At 41.9% G+C, this 12787-nt stretch overlaps 1 protein-coding gene across 1 annotated transcript in view; it reads left to right on the top strand.

The window, feature by feature from the left end:
- The window catches only part of LOC143767450 (uncharacterized), a 52143-nt gene extending 42440 nt beyond the window's left edge, over window positions 1-9703 (top strand). The window contains exon 11 of the mRNA XM_077255790.1: window positions 6252-9703. Within this exon, the coding sequence (XP_077111905.1) occupies window positions 6252-8161 (1910 nt within the window). The 3' untranslated portion in view covers window positions 8162-9703. The remainder of the gene's footprint in view (window positions 1-6251) is intronic.
- Window positions 9704-12787: the final 3084 nt, after the last annotated feature.

Consider the following 12787-nt stretch of genomic DNA (forward strand, 5'->3'; position numbering starts at 1 on the left):
TGCGTAGCCTTTCTGGCTATAAAATATAGGGGGACCCCACATCATTTTTTTTGGGGGGTCCCCCTATTTTAATAGCCAGTAAAGGCTACGCAGACAGCTGCGGGCTGATATTCATAGCAGGCTACAAATATTGGCCCCCGGCCGTCGGCTTTCCCCCACTGGTGAAGAAAGTTGATCTGGAGCCCACGCCGTTTTTTTCCGTTTTTTTTAATTAAACGCTAATTAAGGCCTCTTTGCCTTTGTACGGATCCGTCGCTACGCGTCGGGCCTACGTACTGACGCACGTTCTGAAATTTGTGCACGACGTGGGCAGCGGATGCAGTTTTGCAACGCATCCGCTGCCCATTCTGAAGTCCGGGGAGGAGGGGGCGGAGTTTTGGCCACGCGTGCGCGGTAGAAAATGGCAGACACGACGGACAAAAAAAGTTCACTTGAACGTTTTTTCGTGCCATCGGTCCGCCAAAACTCGATGGATGCGTTGCACGACGGATGCGAAGTGTGGCCATCCGTCGCGATCCGTCGCTAATACAAGTCTATGGGTATGGTATGCAGGATCCGTTTTTTTCCCAAAAAGACGGATTGCGACGGATTGCTAAAAACGCAAGTGTGAAAGTAGCCTTAGAAACATCGGCCTTTCTATTATATATCTATGGATATATCTATCTATAGACATATTTATAGATACATATATCTGGCTGCTTTCACACATCAGGTTTTTGCCGTCAGGCACAATCTGGTGAGTTTTGAAAAAAATTGATCCATTTTTTTCCGCCGGATCCGTTTTTTTCTCATAGAGTTGTATCAGCACCGGATGATTGCGCCTGATGGCCACACGATTCATCTGTTTTTTGCCAGATCCGTCAAAAAAGTTGTTTCCGCCGGACAGAAAACACATACAGAGGAACGTTTTTTCTGTCCGGCGAAAAAACGCACAGTGACGGATCCAGCAAAAAACATATGTTTTGATGCAGTTCTTGGTGCGGTTTTGATGCAGTTTTGATGCGTTTTTGGTGCAGTTTTTGCGCGGTTTTTATGCAGTTTTTGGTGCAGTTTTGATGCAGTTTTTGGTGCAGTTTTGATGCGTTTTTTATGCAGTTTTTTGCGCGGTTTTGATGCATTTTTAATTCGCTTTTGGTGCTGTTTTTGCGCGGTTTTTATGCGTTTTAGTGTGTTTTTGAAAGCTAAATAAAGATGTATTATTGAACAAAAAAAAAAGATTTGTGATGTCATTATTGTCCAACCTCCTCTTTTACATTTGTCCAACCCACATGCCATTACACACACATATAGACAGATAGATGATGTATGCATCTATAGATCTATCTATATGTAGATCTGTCTATCCATTTCATCTATCTATCTATTCATATATCTATAGATATATCTATTGATAGATGTATGGATAGCGTAGGGTGTGTGTCCACTGTCCAGATTACATCCGAATTAGCTGCAGATTGGATGCTGCGTACTTGTAGTCCCATCGGATGATGCCTGCACACACACCCCAAAAGACCCCCCCGCACAGCCCCGCACACACCCGAACAGTCCCACACACACCCGAACAGCCATGCACCCACCCAAAAAGCCCCGCACACACACGAACAGTCCCACACACACCCGAACAGCCCCGCACACACACGAACAGTCCCGCACACACACGAACAGCCCGCAGACCCAGCACACACATACACGCACACAGTCACTGCCCACATTCCGCCTACACACTTCCCTCCTCCCGAACTGCAGCATTTCTCGGACCCACATCCGCAGCAAAACTGCAGATCTTTTTTACATCTGCGGTTTTGCTGCGGATGTGCCCGACTCAATGAAAGTCTAAGGGTGCAGAAACACTGCAGTTCCGCACAAAATAAGTGACATATTGCAAGAAAAAAAAGCTGCGTTTCGGTGCGGCTTTTTCCGCAGCATGTGCACAAGTCTGCGGCTCCCATAGACTTACATTGGTTGTGCACTACACTGCGGATTTGATGCAATTCTGTGCAGCAAAAAACGCTGCGGATCTGCAATCAAATCCGCAACGTGTGCACACAGCCTAGCATTTAGTGAACCTAGCAAAAAAGCCAAGCAAAAAACAAGTGTGGGATTGCACTTTTTTTGCAATTTCATTGCACTTTGAATTTTTTTCACATTTTCTGTTACACGACATGCTAAAACCAATGGTGTCTTTCAAAAGTAGAACTTGTCCCGCAAAAAATAAGCCCTCACATGGCCATATTGACGGAAAAATTGTGGCTCTGGAAAGAAGGGGAGCGATAAACGAAAACAAAAAAGCTCCAGGGGTGAAGGGGTTTAGAAACATGGATATGGACATATATATGGAAATAGACATAGATATATCTGTATGTATCTATCTATCCCATATCTATCTATCTATCTATCTATCTATCTATCTATCCATCTGTGTGTAATGGAGTGTAGGTTGGACAAATGTAAAAGAGGAGGTTGGACAGAAATGACATCACAAATCTTTTTGAAGATAGAGGGAGGGGTTGGGGTGTGTTTTGGAGTGGGTGTGCCAGGTGCAGAGTTACAGGCGAGTGCAATGCACAATGGAACTTGTAGTATTAGAGCACAATAACTCAGGAGAAAGGAAGTTGTCGATTAACCCCATGAGAGCTGGATCCAGCACTAAAGATGTGCTGCTACAGCGTGATAAAAGGTAATATTGCTAAAATAAACACAGTGGATGTTTTCAGTGGCACATAATAGCAAGATTTATGAAAAAAAAAAAAGTTATAGTAGTGGACAACTTCTTTAATAAATAACATTTCCCACATGTCTACTTTACATCAGCACAATTTTGGAAACAAATTTTTTTTTTGTTAGGATGTTCTAAGGGTTAAAAGTTGACCAGCGCTTTCTCATTTTTACAACAACATTTAGAAGACCTTTTTTTAGGGACCACCTCACATTTGAAGTCACTTTGAGGGTTTTACATGGCAGAAAATAAACAAAAGTGACACCATTATAAAAACTGCACCCCTCAAGCTGATCAAAACCACATTCAAAAAGATTATTAACCCTTCAGGTGTTTCACAGGAGCAGAAGCAACGTTCAAGGAAAAAATTTACATTTAACTTTTAAGTCACAAAAATTATCTTTTAGCAGCAATTTTTTTTATTTTCACAAGTTTAAAAGGAGAAAATGGACAGGTAAAATTGTGCAATTTCTCCTGAGAACGCTGATACCCCATATGTGCAGGAAAACCACTGTTTGGGTGCACGGCAGAGCTCGGAAGGGAAGGAGCGCCGTTTGACTTTTCCAAACCAAAATTGGCTGGAATTGAGATCGGACGCCATGTCGTGTTTGGAAAGTCCCTGATGTGCCTAGACAGTGGAAACCCCCCACAAGTGACCCCATTTTGGAAACTACACCCCTCTTGTACTTGACCACCAGTAGGTGGTTGCTACATTGTCCTCTGCTGTCATCCCTTCTGAGCTTCTGCCCAAGTAGCGTTTTCGGGAGGCCTCTCTGATTTTTGCGGTCAGTACCACAGGTTGCGGTAAATCGCGCAGAGAGGGATTTGAGGAGTGGGATGCTGGAATAAAAGTTATCCGTTTAGAGGTGATAACATTTATCCAGCAGTGGGTGCACCAAATCCCACACAATTTTCCCACTCACTCCCAGGACAGGGGGACATTCAGAGGGTTCAGTCCTGGTATCCTTCCCTTCATAAACTCTAAACCCGTGGGTGTACCCTGACGTACTCTCACACAGCTTATAGAGTTTATTTCTGTTCCTGGCCAACTTGCTGGGCAGGTACTGACGGAATCTGAGCCTTCCCTTAAAATGAACTAAGGGCTTATCCACACAGATGTCCCTTTTGGGCATGTACACTTCAGCAAACTTTTTGTTGAAGTGTTCGATGACCGGCTGAACTTTGAACAGATGGTCAAAGTTGGGGTCATCTCAGTGGGGACATTGTGCATTATTGGTGTAATGCAGGAATTTGTGAATGTCCTCAAAACGCGTCCAGACTATGACCATTCGGAACACTGGAGTGTTGCATAAAACATCAACACTCCAATGTTGATGAAGTTCTGGCTTCATCAGAATCCCCATGTGAAGGACCAGGCCCCAAAACTGCATCATTTTAACTGCGTCTACAGGAAACCAATTAGAAAATGATGAACTGGGACTTTGTGCCAAAATTTGAGGAGCATATAAATTAGTTTCTCCCACCGTGAGGTTAACAAAATCCTCAGAGAAAAAGATTTTGAAAATGTCTAGTTCTGTGAGGCCGGTGGTGTCAATGGCCGGGAATCAGTGGCTCATAATTTTCAGAGGGCGAAGTCCATATGGGGTCCGTAATTGGGTATGCTGGTTCATCTTCTGGAATGGTGGGCACTGCTTACTCCGCTGTCCTGAAATGCCTGCATGGCATTCAGCAGGACCTGAGGAGGAAGAAGAGGACGACGAATCTGAGAAAAAAAGAAATGTGGGATCCTCTCCCTCACTATCAACGTCGGAGGCAAGGAAAGCATATGCATCCTCCATTGAATAGCGTTGTTGGGATGAACAGGATGGGCAGGACCAGTGGCGTATCCAGGGGAGGGCAGCCGGGGCATGTGCCCTGGGCGCAGCGGACAGGGGGGCGCCAGCGGGCCGCCTGATGATTCGGCGGTCCAAGGAGGGGGTTGGCAGGGCCAGGGAGCGGGGGCTGTCTAATTATACTCACCTACTCCTGGCGCGGTCCCTGCAGGTCCCTAGCCGCCCGGCGCCCCGGCTTCTTCCTGTACTGAGCGGTCACATGATACCACTCATTACAGTAATGAATATGCGGCTCCACCTCCCATAGGGGTGGAGCCGCATATTCATTACTGTAATGAGCGGCCGGTAACGGTGACCGCTCAGTACAGGAAGAAGCAGCCTCGCGGGGAAGCAGGGACTGCACCGTGCCAGGAGCAGGTGAGTATAACGGGGAGGGGAGCGCTGCGCTGCGCGATATTCACCTGCTCCTCGTTCCAGCCGCCGGTCCATCTTCTGCAGTGACGCTGAGGTCAGAGGGCCCGATGACGTAGTTAGTGCGCGCCATCTGCCTAAACGTCAGTGCAGAGGAGGCGGAAGATGGAGCGGCGGCTGGAATGAAGTCAGGTGAATATTGAAAGTGCCGGGGGTGAATATTGAAAGTTCTGGGGGCCTGAGCGACGGAGAGGTGAGTATGTGATTTTTTTTTTTTTATCTCAGTAACAGCAAATGGGGCAAATATCTGTATGGGGCCGCTTATGGGGCCATAACATTTGTGCAGCACTAGATGGGGGCCATAATGTTTGTGCAGCACTATATGGGGCCATAATGTTTGTGCAGCGCTATATAGGGGCCATAATGTTTGTGCAGCACTATATGGGGCCATAATGTTTGTGCAGCACTATATGGGGGCCATAATGTTTGTGCAGCACTATATGGGGGCCATAATGTTTGTGCAGCACTATATGGGGGCCATAACGTTTGTGCAGCACTATAACGGGGCAAGTGTCTGTATGGAGCATCTATGGGGCCATAACATTTGTGCAGCAATATATGGGGCAAATGTCCCTATGGAGCATTTTATGGGGCCATAATCAACGTTTCTGCAGCACTATATGGCGCAAATATCTTTATGGAGCACCTTATGGGGAGACTGATTTACCCTCACATTGAGGAACGTAACACTGACTGAGGTTATGTCTGCCACTGCAGAATAACCCCTTCAACTTGAACCTGGACAACTTCCCCTGATGAACCCCCTGAACAGGAAACGCGTTGGGAAGAAGGGAGATACACTTTCCAGGGTGGCTATATATGTGTCAAGGGCATCACGAAAACAGGCTCAAACTTGGGTACTGCCCTTGTAAGGGCGGGAGTATTCTGCACTGGGCACTACAGGGAAAGTAGACCCTAGTGGAATCCTCCCCCCCCCCTCCCCCCATGTTTCTCTTAACTCCCCAGAGAAAAAAATCTTACAGATTGTGAGATCACAACAATCCTCAGCAGATCGAGAGGCGACAACTGGGTGAGATCATGCCATTTTTTCTATGTGCACTGTTAACCATGAGCACTAAATTTATATATGTTTTTAAACAAGTGTTATTTTAGGTATACATATTAAATGTTAAGTTTTATAATTAGTGGCTGGCTATGCTGTGCTGATTGAGCACCTTATGGGGCCATAATCAACATTTCTGCAGCACTGTATTTTGGAAAAGATATGTATTTGTAGAATATTAAATAATAATTGCTTTTTCTTTTGGCAGATGACTGTACCAGGAGATCAGAGGGACATCAGTCATTTTCAATTTTGAAATCAATTCCCATTGATATCACACAGGATATAGTTAAAGAGTATGCCACAATGCCAGATATATCATCATCCCTTCACAGTAAAGAGCCATCATCTGATCCTGTTAAACGGGTCCTATCTTCTGATTCACCACATACTATTAAGAAAAATAAACATCCCAAAAGGAAAGCTAAAAAAGGAAATAAGCCATATTCCTGTTCAGAGTGTGGGAAATACTTTAGCAATAAATCAGGTCTTGATAGACATAAGAGAACTCACACAGGAGAGAAGCCATATTCATGTTCAGAATGTGGAAACTGTTTTAACCACAAATCAAATCTTGTTACACACCTGAGAACTCACACAGGGCAGAAGCCACATTCATGTTCAGAATGTGGAAAATATTTTATCCAGAGATCGCATCTTAAAACACATGAAATAGTTCATACAAGGGAGAAGCCTTTTTCATGTCCAGAATGTGGAAATTGTTTTAAAAATAAATTAAATCTTGATAAACATCAGAGATCTCACATAGGGGAGAAACCATTTTCATGTTCAGAGTGTGATAAATGTTTTTTTGGTAAATCAACTCTTGCTAGACACCAGAGAATTCATACAGGGAAGAACCCTTTTTCATGTTCAGAATGTAGTAAATGTTTTAATCAGAAATCACATCTTAAAATACACCAGAAAATTCACAGAGGGGAGAAGTTGCATTCATGTTCAGAGTGTGAAAAATGTTTTGTTATTAAATCAAGTCTTGTTAAACACCAGAGAATTCACACAGGTGAGAAGCCATATTCATGTCCAGAATATGAGAAAAGGTTTACAATGTTTTCAAATCTTCGTAAACACCAGAAACTTCACACAGGGGAGGTGCCTTATTCATGTTCAGAATGTGGGAAATGTTTTGCAGATAAAACACATCTTGTTGCACATCAGAGAACTCACACAGGGGTGAAACCTTTTTCTTCTTCAAAACGTGAGAAAAGTTTTATAGATAAACCACATCTTGTTTTACATAAGAGAACTCACACAAGGGCGAAGCCATTTTCAAGTTCAGAGTGTGATACATTTTTTGCTGATAGATCAAGTCATTTAAAACATCAACAGATTCACATAGGGGAGAAGCCTTATTCATGCTCAGAATGTGATAAATGTTTTGAAAAGAAATCACAACTTGATAAGCATCATCAAACTCACACAGGAGAGAAGCCTTTTTCTTGTTCAGAATGTGGGAAATGTTTTGCAAATAAATATAATCTTGCTTCACATCATAGAACTCACACAAGTGAGAAGCCATATTCATGTCCAGAATGTGATCAAATGTTTACAATGTTTTCAAATCTTTGTAAACACCAGAAACTTCACACAGGGGACATGCCTTATTCATGTTCAGAGTGTGGGAAATGTTTTGCAGATAAAACACATCTTGTTACACATCAGAGAACTCACACAGGGGTCAAACCTTTTTCTTGTTCAGAATGTGAAAAAAGTTTTATAGATAAACCACATCTTGTTTCACATCAGAGAACTCACACAGGGGAGAAGCCATTTTCATGTTCTGAGTGTGATAAATGTTTTGCTGATAGATCGAGTCGTTTAAAACACCAAAAAATTCACATAGGGGAGAAGCCTTATTCATGTTCAGAATGTGAGAAATGTTTTGCAAAGAAATCACAACTTGATAAACATAATAAAACTCACACAGGGGAGAAGCCGTTTTCCTGTTCAGAATGTGGGAAATGTTTTGCAAATAAATATCATCTTGCTTCACATCATAGATCTCACACAGGGGAGAAGTTGTATTCATGTACAGAATGTAGTAAATCTTTTAGTCACAAATGGCGTCTTCGTGAACATGAAAAATCTCACACAGAGTAGAATCCATTATTATCCCTAGAAAGTGAGAAATGTTTTACTTGAACACAATATTTTGTTGACCATCAAAAAAGCCTCATACAAAGAGAAACCATATGTTACTGGCAAATCGTACAAGAAAACATATAACATCTAACTATAGACATAAGTAGATGAGAAAAAGAAAGCAATTTACAACTTACGTTTGAATTTAAAATATATGCAGTTACTAATAGACATCTGCTATTCAAAAATAAAAAAATGCAATATTCCATTAAATATTCATATTATTACATATTTATATGTATATAAATACAAAAGACATGCAACCCAACCCTGCCTTTTCACCCCTCCTCCCCAAAAAAAACAATCATGGCCATTTACCATTCATTACTATGTCTGAACTAACTTTTCACTTTTTTATATTGCAATAATAATAAACTATTAAAATAATGATATGCAGTTTAAAGCACAACATATGATAGCCGTGCCTCAATTTAGTCTTATATTTAGGGCACTAAGGGTCCTTTTTCTTACTCATTTTTAACCAAAAATCTGGTGTCAAATGCATTCTATGTATAAAGAAATAAAGAACAATAGCAAAATTCTATATCCTGCATTTTTAGGCAGCAAAGGTACCTGCCAAGTAATCTAGATTATTGTTCGTCATTTATTGGCAATGCTTATTTCTTCCACATACTATTTTCTCAAGTAGACGTTGACCCATCCTGTTCCCTCATTATGCCATTACTAATTGTGGCCCGATTCTAACGCATCGGGTATTCTAGAATATGCATGTCCCCGTAGTATATGGACAATGATGATTCCAGAATTCGCGGCAGACTGTGCCCGTCGCTGATTGGTCGAGGCAACCTTTATGACATCGTCGCCATGGCAACCATTATGACATGTACATCGATACTGTGCCCGTCGCTGATTGGTCGAGGCCTGGCGGCCTCGACCAATCAGAGACGCGGCATTTCCAGGACAGACAGAAAAACCCTTAGACAATTATATATATAGATAAATCTTTCCTCTAGGCTGAATATGAACTCCAACTTTTCCATCAGCCTTATACTTCCATCCTCCAACAACTATTTTATTTAAATTCATTATTCTAAAATTCATATTCTGTCAAGAAAAGTATGTTCTGAAAGGTCTAGATTCTATCAAATCATATGAAAGTTTCAGTGTTGGGTTTTCAGAAATGGGATTTATCCCAAGTCTTTCTGTTCCCAAAATTCAAGTTCATAAGTGACAAGTCATAAAACTATAGGAGTCACCCATTTCATCCAAACCTGCTGATTCTTAAGTTTCCAAGCTCCTAGTTGTGAAATAAATAATTTGCCAATCCTCCCTATTTCGAAGACTTTTAGAGATGAAGCACCTTTAGCCTCGACTCTTTACCTCTCCAAACAAGGTCCTTGTACAAATTTTGCATATATTCAAATACTTTATTTTGTATCCAATTTGTGCTATATGAGAGCACATACAAAATGGTGGCAAGAAGAACTTTTTTTTTCAATCAGATTTTATTACAATTTTTTTCAAATAGAACCCCACCCCACCCCCCCAAAGAAAAAAAAGCCCCCATCCATGTGCTTTGTCCCAATTTGGAATGATGGGTTAAGATTATCTATACAGATATACATGTACAGAAATATTAGGGCTACATCACATATTGTTTACAGAAGAATAGTGCTATCTCCATAGTTCTCTGTACAATGACATATCGATCAGAAAAGGTCCTCATATTTAGGCAGTTTATATTTTACTCAAACGCTCTTTATATGAACAAGATCAGAGAGTCTTATTATACCGAGTAGAGAAGCTCCAGGGACAAAGACCCTGTCTCATTCTTGCATACTGGAAGCCAGGTCCAAAATATCCAGCCACAGAGCCCAGGTTCCCCATTTTTGGCTCTAGCTTTTATTTGAGAATAAGTCCCTTTCTCATACAGTCCTGTAGTAATGACTTTGTTAATCATGTTTTGTTGAAGGGTTCATCTGAATCCATCTAAATGTCATCAATTTATGTACAAGAAGCAATAAACGTCCTACCGCAGTTTTACAATGTGTGTTCATTGTCAGTTCTTCTACATACTCTTATAAAAACCTTTGAGTCTCCGAGAAAACCTGCTGATTATGATTTATTTACAACTCTAGGTTGGGTCATTCGGTATTATCAAATGTTTATGCAGTGTCCAAGAGAATATGGCCCTACCTCCAAAGTTATCTGATGGGATCTGAAGGCATACTGCATTCTATCTGTTGGCCTGTACTTTTACCAATATCTTGACATCAGCTGTCATAAGAAATAGTCAAGTATGAATCTGGTAAATTTGTCTTGCCTAAGCCTTCCCGACATGGCCAATTTCCATCCTTGTGTTTTCATTTTGTCCTACCAAATTTGTGAACTTTTAAAAATATTTTACTGGTGAAAAAAAAATTGAATTTATAAAAAAATAAATCCTCTAATTGTGTCGCCATTTTCTGAGACCCGTAACATTTACGTTTTTGGTCAACGGAGCTATGTGAGGGTTGGTTTTTGGTGGGGAAGAGGACATTTTATTGATTCCATTTTGGGATAGATATGTAGCGTTGATAGATTGATTTTTAGTTTCAAAAAGGTTTTATTGAAATTTCAACTTCAACATTCATAAAACGAAATTGCAATGTAAATGAACTCCCTCGCAGGGGAGTCTATTACTATGAAATAAAAGAACACATATTCCTTATAGATACAAGGGTGGACAAGACAAAGACACCTGTTGTGATTTTGCTTTTTGCTCCCTCTAGTGGTCATTAGTGATTTGACTCTGGAGCGTCTGTCTTTTCCTATATCCTCACCTGGGCCGTTAGTTCAGGGGCGTTGCTATATAAGCTCCCTGGACCTTCAGTTCAATGCCTGGCATCGTTGAAATCAGAGCTAATCTGTTGTGCTCTTGTCCTCTGATCCTGGTTCCTGTTTTTCAAGCTAAGTCTGCTTCTTTGCTTTTTGCTTTTGTTTTGTTTGGTATTTTTGTCCAGCTTGTTCCTATCTGTATCCTGACCTTTGCTGGAAGCTCTAGGGGGCTGGTGTTCTCCCCCCGGACCGTTAGACGGTTCGGGGGTTCTTGAATCTCCAGCGTGAATTTTTATAGGGTTTTTGTTGACCAGATAAGTTATCTTGCTATATTCTGCTATTAGTAAGCTGGCCTCTCTTTGCTGAACCTGGTTCATTTCTGTGTTTGTCATTTCCTCTTACCTCACCTTTATTATTTGTGGGGGGCTTGTATCTTGCTTTGGGGTCCCTTTCTCTGGAGGCAAGAGAGGTCTTTGTTTTCTTCTCCTAGGGGTAGTTAGATTCTCCGGCTGGCGCGAGTCATCTAGCGATCACCGTAGGCATGATCCCCGGCTACTTCTAGTGTTGGCGTTAGGAGTAGCTATTTGGTCAACCCAGTTACCACAGCCCTATGAGCTGGATTTTTGTATCTTGCAGACTTACACGTTCCTCTGAGACCCTGTCCACTGGGGTCATAAGAGACACCACAAGGGAAGAACAAGAAGGAGAGGGGGAACTGTATTTACTTTTTAATTAATTACAAACAATATCCCCACGGAATCGAGTCACTATGGGGATATATGGAGAGTCTGACTCAAGTGTAAATTAGGATGCATATCCATCCAAGGGCCCCATATCTTAAAGAACTGATCCCACATATCATTTCTAGTGGCCTCGATGCGTTCATAGAACATAATGTTATTCATCCTTTCCTTAACCATTTGTAACGACAACGTGGGATTCCTCCATTTCGAAGCAATGTGAATTTTAGTAGCCATAAAGAGAAAAGAAACCAACTTAAATAGGTTTTTAGGAAGAGCCGGGTGTCTCGCGCCAAGCAGAAAGACAGAGGCGTCTAGATTGTTTTTTTTCCCCACCAGTTGGTCAACTAGAAGGTTTATCTTTTGCCATAAGTTGGACACCACTGGGCAAGTCCACCATATATGTTTCATGTCCCCAGGTAGGCTACATCCCCGAAAGCATAAATTTGAAACATTGGGAAATATGCTATGAAGTTTAGTTGGCACTAGATAAGTCCTATGAAGGACCTTGATCGAGGTTTCCACTAGTGATGACTGGTGACTGCCCTTAGTTAGCGTGTCGCAGCACCTCCTCCAATTTTCCAACGTCAGCTCGACACCCAACTCCTCCTCCCACCGTCTCATGAAACCCAACTTCTTCGTATCATGGGGTGGGTTTATAATAGAATAAAGCAAAGATATTGTCCCTCTTCCCATTGGGTCTGAAAGGCATTTTTGTTCATAGCTGGAGACAGGAACGGGGCGTTTACCATGGGTTAGGCCACCTGCAAAGTGTAAAATCTGGTTAATGTGCATTGTTTCTCTAATCGGGGGTTCAAACTTCCTCACGAATTCTGCTCTGTCCATCGGGACACCGAAGGGATCACACAAGTGTTTTAATGTGGTAATTCCTCTCAATATCCACCAAGTGAACAAACGTGAATCCAGACCAGGAGTGAACATCGGGTTACCTAATATAGAGGTTAATGGGGAGGGGTCTGATTGCAGTGAATATTTGAATCTAGCCCTTCTCCACAAATTGAAAGAGTGAGCAGTATAAGGTGCTGTTATAAATAGTTGTTTGGGG

The sequence above is a fragment of the Ranitomeya variabilis genome, chromosome 4 (assembly GCF_051348905.1).
Source record: "Ranitomeya variabilis isolate aRanVar5 chromosome 4, aRanVar5.hap1, whole genome shotgun sequence".
Classification (NCBI taxonomy): domain Eukaryota; kingdom Metazoa; phylum Chordata; class Amphibia; order Anura; family Dendrobatidae; genus Ranitomeya; species Ranitomeya variabilis.